The following is a 24,958-nucleotide window of genomic DNA, read 5'->3' as shown; positions in this document are numbered from 1 at the left end:
GTTGCTAGCTCTTTGTGTAAGCATCGCAAGATATAAGCCGTTTGGTTACGAGTCAGCATACACGTAAGCCTGCTAGCATAACCTACAGAACAAAAACTAGCAGCTCCAGGAGATGTAGCTCATACTGACTCTATAAAATGTGTCAACTATATTTACATCTTTTCGTCAAAACTTTCAACGACACTTAGCTAGCGCCTCTCAAAAGCACCAGACATGGTAAGCTGGATAATTGTGCACATTTTTCTTTATGAGGAAAGACGAGCGATATGAAAGAATGACGCAAAAACGAAAAGCTATGAGATGGCATTTATTACAAAAATCATACTTATCGATCTTCAGCACTCCTCTACAGCGGAGATACAAACCAAGCCGTGGTTATATTGCCAAACCCTGCCTTGAGTAACACTGATGTCCGCGGCTTTTTGCATACGCCACACGGCCCCTTTATCAAACTGCATTTATCACACGGCGTTTGTCCTGGTCGCGCGGTGTGACTCTCATATAGCATCGCCAACGTTCCTTATTTACCGACAGTAAAAAGCAGCATCGGCGTCACAGCTACACATTTCAAAAGCTCGAGGGCGGCTCGAATCTCTTAAGTAATATGCCCGTTACTAGCCACATTGGGTTTCTGTATTTCTGAATGAGGATCCAAAAGAATGGCTGTCACACGGGCGCGAAGCGCTCAACAATTTCCACCTCAGAGGAAAAGAGTTCCCATTTTCACCACCTTTCTTTGCACCAATATTCCAGTCCTGATCTTCACACGAGAGACAGAGTCTAAGTATCACTCAAATGTGTTTACAAAGGAAGGCATCTCTGGTCCCATATAGAGCACATTGTATAGCATAATTCATATTCTGCATGATTTAAAGAATATGCGCATGCCTAAAAAATAAAATGAAAAATGTGTAATCATGAAAGCTGCAAGTAATCTACCATAACAAGTTCAAAACTACAGTACAATTCTGCACATCTGCGGAGTTTTGGCTCTCATGAATGCTATGCATAAAATTACGAATCTCAGCAGTCTTTTCACCTGCGCCTGAACAAATGTGTTTATAGTGAGATTGTTTTAAGAAAACTATATCAAGCATAACAGAATGATTGCATCAACGTGGCTTCGACGTATATATACCTCGGGTATACAAACACACCAATAGACAACATGCAAAAGATTCGCACGAAACAAAATGACTCATACAATGATAACATGCTCGACATGCGATGGTCAGTAGGTATCAGGAAGAGACGTGATATAATGTGGATCTTCGCCGGCAGATAGAAATCGCGGAATCGATCGAGATCTCGTCGGTACCGTACAGGCAGCGTCGCCTTAGACGCTCCAATGACTCGCACCCTGTTACAAAAAATAATTAAGGAAAATTCCTGCCATGTTAACTCAACTGAAATTTTCGCATGTTGACTGAACAGAGGAGTCTCATATAAGCCGGTGGACGGTGGTTCTGTAAGCGAGACGAGAACTATGCTTTGCGACTGACCCGCAGTCTAGAAAAGTTGTCAGTGTTGCAACCATTCCACTACCTCACTTTACTTAAGCGACTGGTGAGAACAGTCGTCAGCCCGGCGAGTAAAATAATCAGCACTGCCTGCCCTGATTGCTCCCGAACGGCACTTTGTTCATGACGGGAGTGCTGTCATAATCCACATAGGCGAACACCAAGGATAGACAGTGGGAACACCAGTGAATTCAGCTGCATACACCTGTCTTTTACTACAGAAGTACGCTTTGTTGTCTTTGGCAGCGTAAGACCTCTTTCCAGTTTTTCCAAACCACATTTGCGGGATGAACTGTGGTACTCAGTGCAACCCAAACGCCATCGCAATAAACCAACACTACTGCGTTTTGTAGCCTCATTACTGTATGAGACAGAGGGCAAATTGCACACGACTAGTGTCTTATCAGCATCTCAGATTCATAAAAAAGTCTTCACTACTGAACATAAATAGTCCTGCTTATTGCGTGGCTCTTTTTTTTCTACACACTTTCACTTTTCCACCCAGTGCAACCGCCAAAAAGTGAAGACTGTCGCCGCCCAGAGGATAAACACTCCTGGAGCCGGGAGGTTAGCCGTGCCAGCAGCGGTGTATGGGCGGTCATGCGAGACTGGCTGCCAGTTTTCACGTGTCCAATCTTTTTCCACGGGTTCTACGAAAAAACACAGAGAATATTACTAATGTGAAACGAAAGGTTGGTTAACTCGTGGCGTTAACAGTACGAAGCACAGAAATGGACTCGCTCAGTCGACATAACAGTGATAAATGACTGAACACTAAATTTACACAGCACAGGTGATTAGCGATGAAAATACAGAGCACATTGCGCCGTTTTAAAGGACCATACTCATTAAATTATTGCTTGCGTGTTCTCTACTTTCAAATGATGAGTAAGATCTTAATACTGTTGCCAGTCGGCAACGAAGTGACTATCGATGCTCTTAAAGAAGACAATGCTCAGAGTAGGTGTGATTGACCCTCCTTCAAGCCGCAGGTCGTAGCATGTCCAACATTCTTTCACAAAAATTTGAAAACTGAAAAACTGTAAGATACAGCTATAGAAATAGTGAAGGTAATATTCCAGTCCTCCGATATGTGGCAAAATCTTTCTTTTATACAGTTTTCATGGCTCGCATCGAAAAGTTAAGACTGCTATATAAAACCAATGGGGAACGCTTTTGACGATAACGAAATCGTTAATAGCAAAAAAAAAATGCAAGCCTGGCGACGGCAAATCTGCAGATACATTGATTGTTATAGGAAAATGTTCCAATGAATGAAAAAAAACTGCGTTCATAAACTTTTCACCGTTCAAAAATGCTTTTGTCCAAAACTTTTGTGGTATCTCTCACGGCTGCACAGTAGCGACCTCCCCGTAACATTTGATGCGAGTTACGAGGTATCGTCATCACCCGCCGCGCACCCACAAGCTGGATCTACGCAGTGGCCGTCACACTGATACCATAGTGATGACTACCGAAGCGGCTCTATCCAAGCCAACACCACCGACTGTCGTCGTGGCCCACCCACGCCACCCAGCCCCTTCTGTGGCACCGACGACGCGGATATGAAGTACTGGCTCTTATTTTATGAGCGTGTCAGCAAGCGTAACAGGGGGGACGTTACTCTCATGCTTGCGAAGGAGATATCTTACCATGCCGGAAACGCACGTGAATGGTTTGAAACCCACGAAGATCTTTCATACAGGGACGTATGCAAACAGAAGCTCTGAGAGCTGTTTAGGAAGCCTGTTGGCCGGCAGCTTGCCTCTAAGGAAATTGCTGCTCGCGCCGGAACGTTTGCGGAATCCTAAATTTTTTAACTTAGGATTTCTTTGCCCTGCGCAGAAAAGCTGATAAGGAAATGTCCGAGGCAGATAAGGTGAGGCCTACACTAAATGGCATCGCTAACGACACCTGATGTGTAATCATTTCACTCAGTCGAAACCCCAGCAGTCATGCAGGCTTTGCAGAATTAGGGTGTAGAAGAGCCTTATGTAAAAAAATATTAGGTTTTAACGTAGTTAAAGCAAGTAGACGTGCGAAAGCATGTGTTTAGCATGTTTGGCTCATGGATTTGCTTTGCGGGTCGTCGACACGTCTGGAGACGATATTAATTCGATAGTGGTATTAGTTGATGAAGACGTCGACAAGCAATGGAAGGCGTGAGAGCGTGTTGCAGTTTAACACGATGCGTGATCGGTTGCGGCGATAGCATAGTGCTCTCATGCAGACGCCAGCGAAGCCGATTCGTTCACGCCGCCGCGGGTTCGAAACCCAGTCGCGGTTTGGTCAACTGAAGGTCGGGCTTCAGCGATGGAATTATATTTGCAGGTTTCGTCGTGAAGTAGAGATTTCGCTCTTAAATACTGGAAGATATTGACAACGGCTGCACAGCTACCATAGATTTCCCCAAAGTCAGCAATTAAGTTCCAATAAGGAAAAGCATCACGCAAGCAGACACGATCTCTTCAATACTAGTCACCGCCTGTTTACAGGAGGTACTGAGAGGCCTGGGTTGGGAATAGTTGGGGAGAAGTGTTGAAAAAAAATACCATAGTAATCTCAGATTCGCTGATGACATTGCCTTCTTAAGTGACTCAGGAGATGAACTGCTGAGCATGATCGATGACTTAGACAGGGAGATGAGATCAGCGCGTCTAAAAATAAATATACAGAAAGATAAAGTACTGTTCAACAGTCTCAGAAGGGAACAGTGGTTTACTGTTCGTAGTGACGTTGCTGGAAGTAGTAATAAAATACGTTTATTTGGGCCAAGTAGTGACCACAGATCCGAATCACAAGAGCGAAATAAATAGAAGAATAAGAATGGGGTGGGGCGCATTAGGCAGGTTCTCTTCAGATCATGAACAGCAGTTTACCAATACACCTCAAAAGAAAAAGTATGCAACTGTATTTCACCGCTACAAACCTATGGGGCAGAAACATGGAGGATAACGAAAAGGATTCAATTTAAGGACAACACAGCGAGCTATGGAAAGGAAAATATGTGCAATGTTAGATGACAGGAAGAGGCAGAGTGGGTGCGGGAACAAACGCGGGTTAATGACATTGTAGTCGAACTCAAGAGGAAGAAATGTGCTTGGGCAGGACATGCAATGCGAAGGCAAGATAACCGAAGGCAAGATAACCGAGCAAGCGTACCAAGGGGCGGAAAAAAGTGAGGTGAGTGGATGAGATTAAGAAATTTGCGGAGATAGGGTCGCCGCGGCTGGCACAAGACATGGTTAATTCAAGAGATATGGAAGAGGTTTTTACCTTGCAGTGGGCGTTCAGGCTGATAACGATGATGATGACGCCATCAAATGTTTCCCTTTAGAGACTGCTCCACAGTTAATTCCATTCTACAGGTGTGCGGGCGCTTCGAACAGGCCAAAAACCGGACATACGCGCCGTTTTGACCGTCTACCAAAATCAGCTCCCAACTCCTGGTGCGAATATCTGCCGTCTCTGCGGCAGCCGTCGAACCATGGAAACTTGACTCGGATCGTGCGCCATAAAGTAAAGGCCCTAAATCCCATTGCCTTCACACCGCCTTTGCCGAACAACACGCTGGCAACTATCTCTCATTTAGGCCGTTGTTCGCCAGGGGGTTGCAAACATACGCTTGCCCTCTCGCCGCACACTGGAAAACATGAGTTCGAGCCCCTTCCCTACATAGGTCGCTACCGCTACTCCCTTTACCACCTTCACGACACGTTGCCGGTACCGCATTTCAGCACAGTGGCCTACCGCTGACGATCGGCTCATCTGTTCCGCATGTTCGCGTGTCGGGCACATCAGTCGCTACTGCCCCAGCTGTTGATTCTCTCCTGCCCGCCGCTTTTCGTACGTTGAACGACGCGCCAACTACGGACCCCGCCGTTTCTTGTCTGGCTATGAGCCACTTCGCTCCGAAATCGTTCTGCCTGCTCACGGGTCCAGCCACTCACCTTCCTCACAATCCCTCCGTTCCCCTCTTCCCAGCCGAAGCTCCTCCCCATCTTCTGCCTATCGCTTCTCGAGAAACTAGCAAAAGCAGCTGCCGGAGGTGACGCTGCATTGATGCCCCGGACTGCAAATCCTGTGATGACCATTGTTTTCCACTGTAATCTCCTCGACGTCCATATCGATGGTGTTCCTGCCCGTGCCCTCATTGAGGCTGTTGCCCAAGTATCCGTCTTAAGCTCATCTTTTCACCACCGCCTCAAGAAAGTGATGACCCGTGCTGCTTCGTCCATAGTTCGCGTCGCCGATGGCAGTAGTGCTGCCGTTACTGAATGTGTACTGCTCGAGTCCCCGTTGCCTGTCGTAACATCCCGGTTCTGGTCACCGTCCATAACCGGTGCCCTCATGACATGATACTTCGAGTGCACTTTTTAACAGCTTACTCTGCCCTTATCCACTGCTCCAGCGGCCTTCTTCAACTGGGCTTGTCCTTACGCTTTGACGTCCCCTCGACCCCACCTCCTTCGCTCCAACGGAGTTCGCTCACCTGCCGCCTGACTCTGCTGTACACCTCCATCTGCAGCCTTATCCGCCATTCTTGACGGCGACTATGTCGCTTGCCTCATTACCGTTGTTGTTCTCCACCATATCGCAGTTCTCCCACCTCATCGTCGTGCGCGTCATCCAGAATAGCATAGCACCTACATTCACGTCCTTCACTTCTGACTGTTGTCTCAACTTCTTCCCGAAGGCATTTCGTTCCCTGATTTGTCACCTGTGACTGACTGCACCGCTCCCGCCCTAACACCTAAGCCTCTCCATCGCACATCTCCGGCCCAGATCATATTTGCGGGATGAATGCGCAAAATCTAGATCCCGAGTACGTAGAGAGTCTTCACCCCCTTTTGAGGTCCTACAGTAACCTTTTAGACTTTGATACCCGTCCTCTTGGTCAAACATTCGTTGTGACTCCTCCCCGGCCCTGTCCTCACCCTGCCATTGCTGTCCTAACCAACCGTTCTGTCTTGAACCACTTCGACCCCTCCACCGTTACGGACCTTTGCACGGACGGCAGCGGTCACGGGAACGGTGCCATCTTTGCTCAGCGGCAACGCGCTTATCACTGCGCGACTGCCTATTGTTGGGATGCAGGTAGCGTCTTCGGGTCGGAGAAGGGACGAGGAAGATAGGAAACGCGGTTACGAAGAAGACACGGAAACCTTTTTACAACTAATTGCATTATGCACAAGTACAGAACAACTGAGAGTGTCTCTCAGCGAAGGGGAACGTCTTAGAGGAAGGGAGTATCGGCGAGAGGGAGCTTCTCGGCCGCACTCGCTGCCGAGGTTTAGGGTTTTAATTCTTTGAAATCCCTAGATGGAGTCCAGGCCTGCCGAGGAAGGCGTGTCCTGAAATTATCACTTTGGTACTCGCCGTACACTCGATCATTAGGGAACACGCCCCCGTCACGTGTTAAGCTTGAGGGTGAGGAGAATGCCATCTATGCCGCGCTGACCCCGCAAGGTCCGTGAGTGGCGTTCCCACGGTCTGCAGGTGGTCGCACGAGTAGCCTGCACTTGTTCTTCATCACGTGCAAGACCACAAGGCCAAGGCCAAGGCTAAAGGCCACGCGCAAGGCAAAGCGATGAAGGGAAACCGTTCGTCGGAAACTGCTCCTTTGACCATGGATGCCGTGGTCAAACATGGTGACTGGACCCAGCTGACACCGGAGTTCTCTCTTGAAGGTTAATTACGGCTGGCCTTCGCAACTATCTTCGTCATGTAGGTGGAGCTGCACTGGGAGAGCAGCGCTGGCTGCTTTCAGGGGAGGCTTGTTGTCGCCGCTGCCGTGGCTACGTCGGACGACAGTGCGCGTTTTACTACAGTTAGGCTGGAGGGCATCCCGGGCATAACACTATGCAAACCACCTGCTTTGTTCAGCGGGGAATAATTTTTCCATCACGGAACGGGAGTGCCATGACCTCATTTGGGCAATTGTCTAATTCAGCCCTTAATTTTTTGGCCCACTGTTCACCGCCACGCTTTGGGCTGGATCTCTTCCCTCAAGGACCCTACTGGCTGCCTTGGGTGCTGGGCACTGCGCTTTTCCCTCGTACACAAATCCGGCCGGCTCCATCAAAATATAGACTGCCTGCCCCGTCACCTCGTCGATCTTCCTTCATCTACAGACTTTTTCTGACGCCTATGCCTCGTCTATCTCAGACTTCTCGCACATCACGGACGAACAGCCCATGGATCAAACTTACCCTCCATCCTCGACCGTCTAGACGTCGGCCGCCTTGACTTTTCCTTTCCGTTGTTCATAATAAATGGGAGCATGATATACCGCCACAACATGCAACCTGATAGCTCTAAGCTACTGCTCGTTACCCAACAACTGCGCTGCGCCATACTCTAACAATTCCATGATGTTCCGACGGCTGCTCCTACTTGTATCGCTCACACGTACACTCGCGTTCACCGGAGTTTCTTCTGACCTGGCCTCCATCAATTGCTCAGTCGAACGCTATGTAGCTGCTTGTGAGCACTGTCAACGCCGGAAGAAACACTCTGTTGTGCCTCCCAACCAGATGTGCTAGTGACGTGGCTAACATACTTCTGCACGACGTCCTACTCCATCATGGCGCCCCCCGCAAACAGCTCGCCGACCGTGGCCCCTGCTTCTTATCCCGAGTGGCTGACGAAATTCTTTGTTCCTACTCTGTTTGGCGCAAATTCACCACTGCTCATCACCATCAGACGAACGCCCTCACAGAACGTCTAAACCGCAAGCGCACTGACATGCTCTCTACGCATGTTTCTGATGATCACTGGGATTGGAATGTTAGCCTACCTTTTGTGACTTTTCCTTATCACTCTTCTCGCCGTGACACTCCCTGGGTACTCGCCCTTCTGTCCTCTTTGGACGAGACCCATCACTTCCCTTCAATACCACACTGCCCGCCTCCGACTCCCTCACTGCTTATGCTCGTGACGTCATCGCCCGGGCAGACGCCGCCCGCCTATTTGCTCGTTACCGACTGTGTGCCTCCCTAGCTACTCAGAAGCATCGCTACTCAGAGACAACGACGCTGAGATTGGGTGTGCGTGAGCGTTCTTCAAGCCTCAGGTTGTAGAATACCTCTCAAAGCTGGACAGTTGTTTGTAAGCTATTCCCGTAACATTATACATGGATCACCGAATTGTATTCGTCTACGACCGCAAAATAACACAAAACTGAATTTTTCCTAATGGTGCTTCGGTTTCATCAGCAGAACGATGGCAGTGACGTGTAGTTGCCTTTTAGGTCACGTGAGACGCGAAAAAGGCGGCAATATTACTGCTGGTGCATCATTTGTGTCCATTCCAGCTTTTGAAGCAGGCTGGTTTAAGTGGTTTAGTGAATTCAAACAACATATCAACGTTAATATTGCAGGTTTTTTCGTGCCTGAAGTTACCTAAACGTATAAGAAACGCTGCAGTCATCGTACGGGCGATAATAGAAACCGAAACAGCATGAATAAAGAGATGAAACATCACTTAGCAGTCGTGGGCGAATACCACGCGGTGAGCCGTGTATTCTAATGTCTACAGCACCATTTGAAAAGAAGAAAACACGCAACTCGAATTACATGTCTGTGGTCCTTTAAACATGTGCATTTCCATGGTTTCCTAACTCGTATTAAAAAGTTAGCCAAACTGCTGCTGTCACTAGTAGGATGCAAATCTATTTCAAATGGCAGACGAATTTTAATATACTAAATATTTTTCATGGCACAGGATATCCTGAAACGTATACGGTACGCCTTCTGTTCGAAGTAGCTCATTTGGAGACCTCTGTTTTTTTAAATGTCGCCCTCCATTCTGGCCTACATTAATTCTACTCCAGTGGTGCAGGTACATGTAAAGACAAATGACAAAATAAACAAATATGGAAGGACAGCACCACGCACGCATTACTCCATATATACTACTTAGCCCTATTCTCTGCACCTAATACTACACGTATGCGAGGAAGGAAACGTACACTATTTTTATCATCTGGCGCAGTTTTATGCACCTACTTCATTCGATCTGTGAATTGAATGCTAAACTATTCTTTTCATCCTGTGTAAGAGCCAGGACATTTTTTCGATAAGGCGCAAGGAACATCAGACCTGTATTTGAGCACCATTACCGTGGAAGTCTAATTGTAAAGATCACCTTAATGCATCGCAAAACAAAGAGAACCTGCAACATGCGTCCGATTCATTTGTTTAAACCTGAAATAGCTAAATCCAGGAAGGACAAAGAGGGCCTAATGCTCTACCCGAAGGATGTGATGAAGGATTGATGCATAAAGGCTCTGGAACACGAAAAACTTTAAGGAGGGATAAGGAGCCTCTGCAGGATGGTTATTATAAAAAAGTGACTGAAATGGCAATCTTTCTGATCTCTTCACTGTGTTACATCTATTTCCTCATGGATATATTAGGATGTATTTGCCATCTCAAAAAAGCATAATTGTGAAAAAAATACGTAAGCTCTGGTTTGGAACTGCTCCTACCATTTGAAGGCTTCAGTAAAGTACTGCTGCAAGTTAGCCCTCATCCTATCCTGACCTTTTCCGGCGCCTTGCTCGTTCTGCGCTATTTCTTTTGTAATTAGGAAACGTGAAGATTCACTCACCGTCCGGCGTTCTGACGGATATAGATTTCGAAGTGGCCATTTCTCGACCATCGAACACATTGGCGAAAGTGACGGTGCACTCGTACTCTGTTCCCGGCAGCAGTCTCGTAATCGTGACTGTCGACGACTTCCCGCCATGGTCGTCGCAAGAGAATGTTCGCTCTATTCCGGCACCGCGAAGTGTTCCGTAGCAGCGGTCCAGAGCGCCGTTCTTGATTTCCGGCACAGACGCCACTATTTCCACCGACCTAGGCCCAGTTGCTGTGCCCCACAGTTCGAAGTCTCCCGGGGCTACGTGACAGAGCAAAAAAACGGGGAATTAACATTGAATACATGTCATGCAGGCAGTATGAACGGTCGCGTCTTAGCAAAACCATGGCCTTTGCCAAAATATATTGTTTAAGGGTGTGGTGGTCCTGAGGCGCTCCGTGGAACTACTGAGCTACACAGAGGGTGAAGACATGTGCTCCAGTCACCTACGAATGATTTCGAGCACAGATGATACAAAACAGGCCACATTACATGGTCGGTGAGCAAACCAGCGAGGCATAACATTTCTGACAAAGGCTACCGTTGCTTACTATGCACCAGAGAAGTAAAGCCCACGTTGTAATCATTGCTTTAACTTAAAGTACATTATGTCAAAGATTATATGACAGCCAATGAAGCGCGAGAAAATTAGCTTTGTCAGACTCAGTAAAGTTCAAGTTACTTGCAAACGCAATCTCTTATACACATTTAACCTTTCAAATCAGAGAAAATGTAGTCTTTTTCGCAGCTGTACTCAATATTTGTGCGGTGGGAAGATACAAAGCTTAAAACCGCAATCCTAGAAGACGCTGCTGCGGAGGACGCAAACCTGATACAAATTTCTTACTGCACTTGTACTGCGTGCTGACATATGACAGTGGAGTCGAAATTAATTTTTCCAGCTTCTATATCACAGAAAGGCACTGCCTAGCATGTTTTTCCGTTGGCCTGGTATATTGAAAATCTGGTTGAGGTGACACCGCATTTCAGATGCGTCGTGTTCCTGATGTTACTCTGTATATTATCACCCGCAAGAATAATGCTTAAAGGGACACTGAGGAGAAATTGAAGTTGGCTTGTATCGACAGAATACCAGCTCCTGATTACAAAAGACCACTCATACTGACAACAAAGCTCTTATAACGTAGAAAAGAGCAAGAACCAAAATACAGGTATCGCCGCCACAGGCCAAACTCGCAAGTACAAGCTTCATGACGTCATAGGACAAAACAGTGTTGCTGGAACCAAAGCTTCTAGTAACAGTGGTACACAAGAAGCTCTGCGAATCACTGAGGCGCAGCCAATGCATGCGCAAATCTTGACGTCGCCAGATGGCGCCACGTACAGGGCAGCTACGCGCGCGCCTGCAGCATCGGGACCAATCAGCGCCTGCTCACCGGCGGTAGCCAAGCTCCCGGTATTCCGCTAACGGTAACAAGGTACACGGTATGCTAAAGGGTATGCGGTATGTGAGTACTTCGTTGACGACTTCGAGAACGGGATCCATCGTAACGCTGGCAAAACGCCGGTGCAAACGTAAATGAAGCGACGGTAGCGACTGCCGCAATAGCCGATAGATGCCTTCAACGAGCGGCCGGCGGTAGCTTTGTTTTCGGCTGCTGCTAGGCCGCTCTGCTGGCCGTCAGAAATCACGGAGTCTGCGTTACGTCATGTGCACGTCATGTTCAAGTCACTTAGTCCTCTGTCGTCATAAGAGAATCCCAAGTTTGAATCAGAGCGGTGGGAAAAACTTGTCAACTTCGAATCCAAATTTCTTAGAAATAAATGCATCTTTCGCTGCCGGCCAAGTGGCACACAAAGCCATGAAATGCCGAATTATCGGATTTTGCTATAAAAAAATATTAATAGAGCTCTCCTCACTGTCCCTTTAAGTGTGACTTCCACACGTTCACAGGAATAGGGATGCAGAGGGCTGCATTCAGAACTGGCCAGAATGAGGTGTAAAAATAGGACGACTGAACATACACTAGGACACTTGGAAATTTTGAAACCATGCCTTCAATGGCGGTGAGTGTAAAGTCAAATCATAAGCAAAGTTTGCTTTCTGGCATACTTTCAATGCACGGGTTGGTATCTGTGCTTGTCGCATATAAGAACCAAGGAACTGAAAATTTCTGCCTTGGAATCTTTTTAACCTTAGAGCAAAGGCAAAATGATAAGTTCATGGGGTTTGTTGAGAGATAACAACAGACCATTTAAAAGCAGTGCGCTTTAAAGATGAAATGACTACGACCACCTGCGTAAAGCATTTGAAGTGCGTTTGCAAATGTGAATTACTACTGTCCTCAGCAACCATTTACAGCGAAAATAAATATGTAAATATTTAATTTATTCTTCTATTCTGCTGCATGAAAGCTGCTTGCACCAACTCTGGGCGGAAAAATATAAGGTTGGGTGCGTATCAGGACCTTATAAGAAAGGGCTTCACCCGGATCATATTTTGCAGCTGTTTTTTTGCTTGCATACTTACCTGGAAGCAAGATGTGTTAGCCGCTACCATTTGAATCAGCTGCATACTTTCATTGGTAGCTGGAATAACTGTGTTTCCAAAAGCATAGTGAAAGTACTGAAGCGAAAGCTTCACTACGCTGGTTGCGGAGCATTTCGCCGGGTCGGGCGCAAGCCCACATCTGCGCATGCGCCGTTTCTATGGCAACGGGTTACGCCGAGCCACAGGTTTCGCCGCGCGCCGTCGCTCCCGCTGCGTATCCTCCGTGACGCCACTCGTGACGTCATCACTCAGCTATGCGCCTCTCTGCCCATGCGCAATCCTCTTTCCGCGGCGGTGCGCGCAGCTTCGCTCACTTGGAAGCGTCATCGTGAGCGTGCGCTCGCATGTCATACGCGCAATTGATGAAGAGGCGGATTGCAAGCGTACGTACTCAGTACAGCATCAGCGAAGGCTACGAGAAGCGACGTCGACGGATTCCGAAGTCGTAGCATGGTACAAGGGTGAAGAGATTTGCAGCTAAAGTTTTAGGCGGTCTCAATGGGCTGCACTCGGATCTCTTGCAAATGCACCTGCGTGAGTGGACCTAAGTGTGTAGCTTGCAACCAGGCGAGGCGCCGAGCCTCAGGCACTCGGACACATCAGGAGGTGGTCGCCGATGTAGAGATAAGCCAGGATTGTGAAAACTTAACGGTTTATTTGCATTCTAGGCAGAAACGCGTGAGCTCGCGGCACAGGAGTGAACACGCACTTAAACATACTGCACACTGATTGGGAAATGTCCACGTTCCCAACGTAGACAAGAATGGCAAATCATTCGATCCCCGTGGTTCCACCAGATCTATCTTATTGGCACAAGTAACACCAGTTCTTCACACACTGACACATCACCTCTGTCCGTGTTGAGGGGAAAGGGTAAGTGCCGTCACATTTGCAGATCACGAGAGATTCATGTGTCCCTGCCAGGTGCAGACATACTTTCTTCCACCACTTGCGGACGTTCGTATCCAGCAGCCAGGAAGGGCAGCCTTTCGAATAGCGCCCGATAACTGCCTTCTGTAAGTGGAGCCAAATTTCCTGGATATCCAGTAGCGACCCGATGCACAAACATGCTCGATATTACCCTTGCGGCTTCAGCTGACAAGGCGCCCCAGTACTGTCGCTGCATCAAGCAACTGGTTGGTTCCAGGCACCCCGTCGTCTGTGATGAAGTGGACGCATGCCGCTGATTTGCTTCTTCGTATTGCTGAGCGGGCCGACATAACCGGAAGTGTCCAAGGCATCAGGCTTTTTCTAGCCAGACGTACCAGGCAGCTGGGGTCGCTCTGCTGACCGAATAACTTGGGGTGATGAGGGGGAAACATGTCCAACTAAGGCGGCTGAAGATGATCGCCCTTGCTGCCTTGTGGGTGCGCGCTCAAGTAGCTTGCATTACGAAAGCAGGCTCGTCGTCAACTTAACATTTGCGCGAAATCTTAGAACTCTCAGCGGCACAATGACCCACATTTCTACACAGAAGTGGAGATGTCTTGACGATACATCGTATAACTATTCTGACCTGGATTAAGTGTAACTGGCCTTCATTCAAGCATTTCGAAGAAGAAAAAAAGTTCCAACTGCCGACTGCGCCATTATTATGTATGGAACAATCTGCATATGCAGAGATTAATAAACAAAGATACTGGAAGCAAGTACCGTACTTGCACACTCAGGAATTGACTCAAGGAAACCTGACCGTTTCTCACAGGCCACTCACCGAAAGAAGGCGTTCTGACTTCCCTAGAAGCCGGACGACTGGAGAGAACTTCAGCGCCGCAGTTTGCGTTGGCTGTAACTAGGACACAGTACGGCGTGTCAACGGTGGTTTCAAACTCAAGCGATGGCTCTGATGTGTCGAACTGTTTACAGCCGCTCACGTCTGTTTCAGCGTCGCAGGAGCCGGATGCATCGCAGATCTTCACTGTGTAGCCGGCGAGGAAGCCAGACACGGTTGCTGGTGGCTCCCAAGCTAGTTTGGATTTCGAAGGCGATCCTTCCAGCATTGTGATGTTTGTCGGTGAGTCCGGATCTGGAGAACCAAACACAAACACGACCTCGTTAGCACATCACTCGATTGAACCTTAAGCTATTTTTTTCCTTCAGTCAATTTGCGCACAGCCCACAGTTCGCGACAGCCAATGTGGCCACATTCCCGATGTCTATAATTTCAAGTGTTTACAAAAAGAAAAGTAACATGCTCTAATGGAATTAATACCCCGTCACATGGGCACTGTAAACGTACTTTGAACTAATGCTCTATTACTCCAAGGAAGAACGCGCGCTGCCACACGGACGCGCCAAAGGACACCTAGTTCAAAGGAACTTCGAATCAAGGCAGCTCGAGTTTGTCCTTTGAGGCTGCAAGGGAGTACTGTCTCTCCCGACAAGTTAACAGCAAAAATAAATTGGGATAAGAAACGTTCGATAATATTTTCTTAAATTTGCGTCGTAAAATTATTGGTCTTCTAAAATCTAAGATTATTTGTTTTTCGGCAGTCTCACCACGCCATACTCTCGTCCCGGATTTACAAGCGCCGCGGTAACTATAGTGTACTAGAATCGGCCATGTTGTTTTTGTTTCCAGCGAGTAGGGACAGTGACGGACAGCAGCTAGTGATATATCTGCGGTGCTGTTGCCACTAGACTCACTGGTTGCCACTACTCGCCTATGGTACCCGCACTCCGAGACTGCACTGCTTTTTTTTGTTTGTACAGTTTCGTGCTTGTTATTTTTTTCTGACAAAATTAGTGGCGGTGAACCTGCGGTGGACCCTATCCCTGAGTGGATCCTGAGTGACGATCCCTGGATCGTCACGCATCTTGACGGAGATCGCCGAATACAGCGCGCAAGAAAAATGTGATCAGAATCGCAACGACCCAAGGCAAGAAAAAACAGCAAAATAACGAAAGGAAAAAATCGAAGAACCAAGCTGAGCGTATTGGGCTCAGTGTGGCTAGCACTATAATGTTATGGTCCCTGCTTGGCAGATCATGCCATTACTGCAGTTGAAATTGCGTTGCTTCAGCATAATATTGCTATAAAACAAGTTTTTTATGAAAAATATAATGTTGTATTTTCATGTGAACTGAAGTTTGCAATTTTTATCCAGTTTTTCATCGATGAAGGCGCTAAGCACTTTTTGCAAAGGTCGTTCCGGGACCGTGTAGCACGGACGAACTTCATTGAAGTAGTGCTCCTTTGGTAGCGTAATGGAGTTTTAGTTCAAAGTACCTTTACAGTGCCCGTGTGACAGGGGTATAAAAAAGCCATTCGGAAAGCAAAATGCAAAGGAGATAAAAACAACTTATCACTACTCCATGTTCAGCAAGTACTTTTGAGCAAGGGCTGCAAAGTAAAAGTCTCTAGATGAACTCTCTGCATTCACAGCAGCAGAATAGAAAAAATAACGCGCGTTGTCCGCATAGCAAGTGAAGTAAGCCGGCGACACCCGCAATAACGAAGACTGCGGTTACAGTGCGTGCCTTGTAAACCGATTACGTCGCCAGTTTATAACACTGATTTTCTTCTCACTGTTTACTCGCCTGATTGCCCGCGACGCTCGCTAGCGGGTTCTAGAGATAAACAAGCTCTGAAGACACCCGAGCCTACGGCTCAGGCTACAAAAATAGCGAGCAAAGAAAATATTATATTATTGATATCCCAGCCTTCATAATCACATGAGACGCTCCACGAATGGTGGACTTAAACGGCCTTCCACGAAGCGGATGCCATACATTCGCGTATTGCCGTTTCGGATCCGTCCTTAACGTACATAAGCAATTAAGGATTCCCAAGCTATGAACGACTTTTTCTCCGTTTTTAGAAAAAGTGCGGGCGTTTTTTTTTTCTTTTTTTAGTGCGCGAGCACCTAAGTCCAAACTCGGCGATTTCGAGGATCTTTATGTGAAGCACGTTTGACCTTGAAATCTGTGCCTCGAACAGAACCGAAGTGAAAACCGAAGTGCTAGCGTATCTAATTTGCATTTGGGCTAACCATGTTGAATCACCGAGATTTTTTTTTGCACAGTGGTCGCATTCCTGAACCACAACAAATGCCAAAAAACAGCAGTCACAAACTAGGTGCACAGGAGATGCTAAATTAAAGAGTTATTAGAAAGGCGACTTCAGTCAAAAAAGCTAAGAGGCTTATAATGAAAAGGTACACTTCGCTTTTATTTTACTTAGCCGTCACGTCAATCGTGACGCGAGCAACATGAGCTGGGGAAACAAATGGCCAATCACAGGTACGGCCGCTAGTCGACCTGCTGCCGCTGCATCCAGACCAGCCATATATATTACATGGACCATCATCCTCCGGCAGTTCTTCGCACCAATACTGTGCGATGTCAGTGCACGTTAAAGAACCCCAGGTGGTCGAAATTTCCGGATCCCTGCACTACGGCGTCCCTCATAGCCTGCGTCACTTTGGGGCGTTAAACCCCAATAAACCAACCAGTTCTTCGCACTAAACCAGTTTGTTTTTCGATACTGGCTTAGCGCCAATCAGGCTGGTCAGGCAACTCAGAGTTAGTGTCGTGCTGCGTGATTCGTCCGCGTCGGCATTGGCCCGCCGGTGCGGCATGGATGTGGGGAGGATTTATGCCAGCAAACAGAATCACACGCGTGTTCCTGCCACGAGAAGCGAGCCGTCAACGTCCTGGACCTACGTCACCGGCAGTAGCAACCGATGGAAGAGTACCAGATTAAATGAGAACAAAAATGATTCGCTCCAAACTAGAGCCGTTGGCTTCGTTGCATTACGATATTTTTTTTTAATACGGCTCCAAATTCCAACGCCACCATAGTTTATGGGACGGCAGCAAACCACCGAGAACACACCGATAATAAGTTTTAGCACCTCTGGAAAAGCCACAAAAAAAAAACATTTTCAAGTAACCACCCTCACAAGACTTCTCAGCCAATTCCGATGTTCAATACGCTCTTTTTTTCATTCGCAAAGCAAAAATCTGCTGGCAATATGCCCAAAGAGCATAAAAGAAGAGAGCATTCAAAAGACTTAAAGAGAAAAGCACCGTCACATGCCGTCTACAGCTCCTTAACCCGCCACAGTGAGCCAGTGCCGATGGCATTTAACCTACTCTGTAAGCACGAGGTCGCTGTGAAGAATCCAGGTCACCGCGATCGCATTTCGATGGAGGTAAGCTGCAAAAATGACCGTGTGCTGAGCGACGGCTGTGCTAGTTAAGAGCCCCAGGTGCTCGAAATTTCTGTGCTGCTTTCTATGATGCTGGCGCCTCCTCTCCTACTTCCTCAATCTTCCCCCTCATGATCAACCGAAGTTCAGGTGGCCAGAGAGGGTGCTACAATTACAGCGTCTATGCTTTCCACAAAACCGAAAATTTTGTTTTTTGTTACTCTTAAGCATAGCCTAAATGCGCATTGAAATTTAAAGTTTTTACAAATCTTTTCGCTGAATCAAAAATGACATCACTCAGCAATCTAGATCGGACACTCCAAATCCCCAATGAAGGCAAAAAATTTCGAGGACACTTTGGCAACTAAAGTTTTGAGAGGCGAAAGCCAAGGACACTATGCCGTGAAGACTTACGGTGGATGTGACGTCGCGCCGTTCCTGTGGGTATATCGATACCCAAATTATACATCATTCGGAGATCCTAACAGTTAATTACGCTTACTTACACATTTTTCCATCTATTTTGACACAAATCCTACGTTTTTCCGACCATTCTGTGATAATTTTCACTATGCGGTGACGACTTCCGGTGGATGTCACGTCACACCGTTCCCGAGGCTATATCGACATCAGTGCTATTTCGACATTTTTGCCTATAATTAATTAACTCATTAACCTACAGTTATCAAACTTGGCCTCTAGATTCATTTTTTCCTCCTCTATCCGAAGAAACCATTGGTTTCCTGCTAACTTTTTAGTTCCCGAGTTAAACGCATGTGACCCGCTTTGTTAACGGACGACAGCATGAGCCATTAAAGGCTTTCGCCTTAATAGATCATGGCACTCGTCCCACGACTGGAAGCCAGTATATCCCCACTATTTCTCGCCTTTAATGCGAGAACATTGCTTAGCTCACTATGCGAAAACCTTGCCGTTATCAGAAACCCGTGGCCGAAACGTGGCACTAAAATGACGTCATCAATATCCTGCCGGCGTCCCCCATTGCCACGTACCTCAAAGCGCGATTGAAGTGTTCCCTGACATAGGGAGCAAGTTATGGGCCTTCGCTTTCCTCAAAATGAACGGAGTCTAAACCTTCCGCTGGTTTTAGGAAAGAAAATGCGCATAACTACCTCAATTTGTGGGTGGACGCCACTGCCTACTCACAGCGCGATTGAGCAAGTGTAACTCGCTCACTTACCCAGTGAGCAAGTGAAACTTGCTCTCGCATTAACACATCAAAAGAATTACTTAGGTGTCCCCACAATTTTTTAAACACTATTTTCATGGTGGCACTGCCTGATAGCAGGACAATCTGCCCGACATCTGCGGATGTTATCGGTCACGTAGACAACACAACAAGACATCTGTAGGACGAATCTCTTCGGTATCTCAGGGAAACATCAGCACTGACCTTCAGTGTTTCAAGCCTTAATACTAAAAACGTTACATGCGCATAAAAGTGAATTTTAGTGAGCATTAGCCTCGTATGGCGAGATACGGGGTGCGAACAAGACAGCCGCCGGGTTCCCCAACAGTTTCCCAATAGGCACATGCTTTCCTCGCATCAGATGCCAGATTTCGCTGGAGTCAAGTGCTTGGAAATAATAGGTGTTTGACTCCATCTCGAGCAAGCATACTGAAAGATTTTATCCACGGCGGTCTTTGGCCCAACTGCTTATGAGCCATTAAAACCAAATTACCGTCGTCATCACAAGTGATTTTGATCGAAACGCTATTCACCTTTCCCGGAGATGAAGATGCCCGGGAGCATTACTGCTGCTGACGTGCGCTCTGGCGGCCCGGTGACGTGGGTTCGCACACTGATGCTGACGTTGGTGCAGGCCTTGAGGTGTCCACATGTGACTCGCGTCTGGTCCTTGTGAATGATGGTGCCGTTCGCGCAGGAGCCCACGAGATGTGGCTCGTCACCACCGCTGCCGCCATCCGTGTCGGTGACCTCGATCCAGTAGTAGTCGAAGCGGCCCTCGGGTCGTTCCCATGTCACAGTCATCGAGTCGCCCGCGACTGCTACCAGGGTCAGGTTGGCCACTTCGGGAGGGGCTATCAGGAGAGATGTCAGGATTAGTTGATGCTCAACTTTGAACGCTATCTTTTCTCACGCCTGGTTGTCATTCGGTCTACTCATTTTCCTCACCTCTTCTCGTTATTCCTGGCGTGCGTCGCTGGCGCCGGTCCAGCCAGGTGATACCTAGCGCTATTCTAACGAGCCTTGCACCGACGTGCTCAGCGCTTCATATTGCGCCGACTATAAAAGCTTTTTGTCGCGCTTTATTTATTCATTCACGACCTGCGAACGGTGCATTTACTGCTCATGTTGAGCTACCTTTGCTGCGTACAGATTGCGCAAGGTTACTTAACTCATTACTGAACTGAACGATGCTATTGGCTTACTTTTTGGTTAAATACTTTTACTTATCGGTTACGCAACGAATGCATTGCCTGTCCACCTGCATGCGTCCGTATTAGCGAGCTAGAGCATCAGTAGGTACACAATACGTTAAGCTCCATAAGAGCTGACTACTTCCAGGTTCTTCTGAAACTGTGGCAACTTCCTTTCGGACGCGGTCATGCAGAACGCACTGCCGCTCTGAAGCGCACGCCCACGTACTAACGAGTTCACGCGAAAAGTGGACGACTCTGAACATAAATTAACAACACTCTTCTGCGGTACATACTGTTCACGATTTGTTCAAAAAATAAAAATGTCGAATACTCCAAAAGATTAAACAGGCGAGTGACTGACTGGCTATGGGTCGTTATTTGTTTTATAGGCATAAAGCCTGTGCGAATAAGCAACCTGCTGGTGCAACTTATGCAGTTGAAATACACGGTTACTTGCAAGTTAAAACTTACGCAAAATGTGCATACGCCTACAACGCGTGCAGTTTACACCTAGCACACGACCTGTTGTACAGTGCCGCTTCACTAAAATTCCCTAAAAAAGGCTACCCTTTCATGTTCCAATTTTAAAGCGAGCTGTCCGTCAATTCTAGACCATCACTCATCATATGTATTCGAAGGTTATTAAGAACAATGCATAGTGAAGGATCGCTTTTCAGCGGCCCTGTTTTTTTATTTGTCCACGTCCTAAGGATTTTATGCGCCAGAAAATGCGAAAGTTGTCTTGTATTTACAAAACATTGATACCCACAAAAAATGTACTAGTGACCTCCACTATAGTGCAAGCAGGTTGTTAAGCGTGATCGCTTCTTGGAATTGTTTAGGTGACCCCTGAAATGATTCTGGTTGAAAATCATTCAGGCGGACAAACACTAATAACATCCTTCTATGTTTTAAACTTTCTACGTATCGATTACATTTCTTTTGGTATCAAGAGAAACAAAAAGAAAAACTCACCAGGGTACTCTTTCTCCTGCAACGAGATAAAGAAACGAGAGCATTCGTTACCGCATAGCTTCACAAAATCTCACAATTGCGCAGAGCACAACGTTTGTTTGGAAATTAAAACATGGCTATAGTGCGGCTAACTGAGTCTACCGCCGATTGGAAAATATTTTGCACTTTGAAGTAGGAACGCTGTTAAAACGACATTGATTATGTCGCAGCTAGTAAGAAGAAAAACCAACCTCCCAAACATTACAATAAGAGAGAAAAACTGAACGTCATATTCGTACCTCAACCCATTCACCACCACCACTATCCCATCAGCTCTCCAGGACAAATGAACACAGCTGGAATCTTTCTTCACGTTTTCAGGTCCGCGAAATATGTAGAGAACCCCCGTCTCGCACTTGGTCCTTACCTTTGGAACGAACTCCACAAAATTCCAGGAAGCTAACTCAATGAGTGGGATGCACAAAATGCCCGCCTCATTCAAACCTGTGAAGTGACGGTCGATTTCTAGCAAATAAGGTATTCGCTCTCACGCTTCCTTGCCGTTGTATCTTATGGCACATGTGAAACAACATGCCTTCAGCCGTAGTTACGCGCACTCCAGGGCCATTTAGCGCCTGTTTCACATGTACAAAAAGTAGAAATTTGTACCGCACTTACTCCAAAGAAAATTAAGTTTTTTTTTCACATGTAACTGGGGAAACTGATGCGCGAAACAGATGGTGATAGAGAGCTGTACTTCGCCTTCCGCGAGTGCCACACTTAGCGAGTACAAACCAGCACGCTAAAGTTATTCCTCTCCAAGGTTGTCCAAAACCTTATCCCTTCTCAAGGTTTCACACGGACTCGGAAAATGCATGGAGACGTCGAGATTTGACCGCTTCCTTAGCTCTAGCCAGAAGATAAGGCATCACTGGCCAAATGACCCGCAGAAGCAATCCGCCGCAAGGCCAGCAAACCCACTTCATATCAGATACCATGCGAGTAGACTGTGCTCATGTTGAAACACCGCTCGAGTTTCTCGGTGGAAGTCTTAACTCTTTAGGCCAGTGATGCCACTGAAACCACGTCGCTGCTAAGACGCCGTCCAAGACTCGAGATATGCCGGAACCGACGCCATGCATCTTGAAAACCACAACGGTGCGTGCTCGCTACCATTAAACTGAAATGCCTCGCGTTCTGTGGGCGCACCTATTACAAAAAAAAAAGAAAACCAACACTAGCTTGAATGTCAGGGAGATATGCAAGGCGATAAAGAAGGCTCTAGCTGCCGACCTAATCGCGGAACCGTACGGACATCGCTGCTTCAGCGTCGGTGTCGATGGTAATCATGCTCCGCCTCCGACGTCCACTTTCTGATCAGATCAGGCACGGTTCGCGGCGAACGCGACCTCGAAGACACGGGCAAAAAAACAAAAAGGCCGAAGAGAGCGAAGCCATACTACGTGCTCTCTGGCGAGCACAGTGGCGAGTCAACGGGGCCACCGCGGAAACTACTCCGTGAAAGTCAGTAGTTGACTGCGGTGTGGGAACCAGATCCACAACGTGATAGACGAATACGGCCGCTTGCAGTAAAACAGAGCTTATGGAAGGGAAGCGGGCGGGTTAAAGCCACTGACACCAATGTCAAGCGGGGGATCTTCATGATAACCAGCCGCTATTGCCGGCGTACTTATCGCTGCTCAGTCTCATAGCTATGTTCAACTGGAGTAAACCACCTGCGAATGGTTGTACAATGGCAAAGAGGTGACACTCGTAAACATTCACCCACGTCGTAATGACATTTGGTTGGTTTAGTTTACAAGGTTTAACGTCCCAAAACGACTCAGGCTATGAGAGACGCCGTAGTGAAGGGCTTCGGAAATTTCGACCAACCGGAGTTATTTAGCGTGCACCAACATCACACAGTACACGGGCCACTAGAAATTCGCCTCCATCGAAATTCAGCCGCCACGGCCGGGATCGAACCCGCGTCTTTCGGGTCAGCAGCCGAGCACCATAACCACTGACCCACCGCGGCGGCTTTTTGGTGGGCACAGTCACGTGAAAAGGCTCGAGGAGTTCAATGCGAACACCATTCAACGACCACAAGAATAGGACGTGTAAAGACATACATCGCACTGTCTACCTCCCGGCCAGCATTGAAGCACATTCAGGCCCACCAACACGAATCCCTCCAACCCCACTGCTTTCTGGAAAGTGAACGCAAAATTTGCGTGAGAAATTCGTCGGGTCCTTTTCCAACAACGCCCGGAAATGGAGCAGAGCTCGCTGGATCAAAGATTGCGCGTTTTCCCAGCGATCGCTCCTTGGCATGACTTCAATGCCACTGGAGAATTATATGCATCCCGGTCACCCATAATAAGCGACGCGCAGTCGTCGATCCCCTGGGACAGATAGCATCTCGGTGGCCATGGACGGCCCACGACTGCCTGCCGGCACGGCCGGACTACTTATCAGCTCATGTAGAAAGAAATATATAAAAAGAAAATATACCGCAAAAGCCTTCACGGACAGAGTCCAGTTTGCTTTTTTAAGTTACCACAGTCCAAAACCGCAAACTTCACCAACGTATAAACAAAATTAAAACAGCGAAGGACACATTTCCCTCTTCCGTTGAGCTTGCTACCATTGCGTTAGAACGAGAAAACTGAGTGCTCCTAAATTTCGAACACTTATTCCAAACCTAAGCCGCGCCTTCTAAGGCCTTGAAACTTGTCCATGTTGGAGTGCAAGCTACAAGTGCGAGACGATGGCTTCCATTCCTATGAGGCTTACTCCCGTGAAAAAAAGAAACAGCAACACACATGGGGCAACTGCCGCCTCAAAGCCGGAGCTTCCGAGTGCGAACAAGTAATCACAGACGGCGAAAGAATAAGCAGCGGATTACCAAGAAGCACAGGTAGTCAAGTCGACACAATATTGCAAATGGATGGCGTCACTCTGCTCCTCTGTAGGACCTCTGTAGGACCGGAATTTGTCACTACGCTACCAATATCTGACCAAATGATTTGCCCGTGCTGCTTGAGTTAATTTTCGCCCTGCGAAGCGCCCTTCGGTTCTACCCTCAGTTACTCCTCAGCAGTCATATCGCGCAACGTTTTCTGTCAAGGGATGAGAGCTGCCCTGCTAAACGCTCTGCTCTGCCTCACGTAGACACAGAATGCGTCCGAGGAGAAAAAAAATAAATGAAAAGAGCGCTGTTTATACTCCTTTTCATACATAGCAGGCAATGCTGAGGAGGCTGCGGAAGTAGTGCCTCTGCGACTAGATCTGACTCCGTCGCGTATCATCCGTTCTTCTAGAGGCCTCGGTCAGTGTTTGGACGAAAACAAAAAACGATGTAAAATTAAGTTGGAGCATTGAAAACCACGGTCTTAGCGGCGAGGCGCTCAGCGTTCGAAGCCTTTGGCTATAATCTTCGCTGGGTGTGAACTACTTTTTAGGCGCGGATGCAGTAAGAGCGATTCGCCCTACCAGCCGCTTATCATACCACCGCACGTCATTATTGCTTCTCAAATTCTCAATAGGTCACAGGGTGAAAATGGGTTAAGAAATAAAACGAAGTGCACGATGTGGCCAGTCACGGTCCTGAGATTTGTCGCCACGAAATATGCCTTTGTTCGCTTTGCGTGTATGGCGAACTATTTTTTGGGGGGACGCGGAATTCGCTAGCACGTACAGGCGTGCCAACTTTGCCTGTTATGTATGAAACGGAGTATCTACGTTAACGGGGAAATATAAACAACTTT

At 47.4% G+C, this 24,958-nt stretch overlaps 1 protein-coding gene across 2 annotated transcripts in view; it reads right to left on the bottom strand.

The window, feature by feature from the left end:
- Positions 1-292: 292 nt before the first annotated feature.
- Positions 293-24,958, bottom strand: part of LOC149328528 (tenascin-X-like) — a 53,531-nt gene continuing 28,865 nt past the window's right edge. For both annotated transcript variants that reach the window (XM_089562161.1, XM_089562160.1), the window contains exons 2-6: positions 21,210-21,225; positions 19,572-19,892; positions 14,390-14,701; positions 10,134-10,424; positions 293-2,170 (exon numbers count right to left, since the gene is read on the bottom strand). In XM_089562161.1, the coding sequence (XP_089418287.1) occupies positions 2,010-2,170; positions 10,134-10,424; positions 14,390-14,701; positions 19,572-19,892; positions 21,210-21,225 (1,101 nt within the window). In that variant the 3' untranslated portion in view covers positions 293-2,009. The remainder of the gene's footprint in view (positions 2,171-10,133; positions 10,425-14,389; positions 14,702-19,571; positions 19,893-21,209; positions 21,226-24,958) is intronic.

Source organism: Amblyomma mixtum, chromosome 9 (genome assembly GCF_055824585.1).
Source record: "Amblyomma mixtum isolate Tamu chromosome 9, ASM5582458v1, whole genome shotgun sequence".
NCBI classification, from domain to species: domain Eukaryota; kingdom Metazoa; phylum Arthropoda; class Arachnida; order Ixodida; family Ixodidae; genus Amblyomma; species Amblyomma mixtum.
Note: the sequence above shows the minus strand (reverse complement) of the source record. Positions and strands in the feature narration are given on the sequence as shown.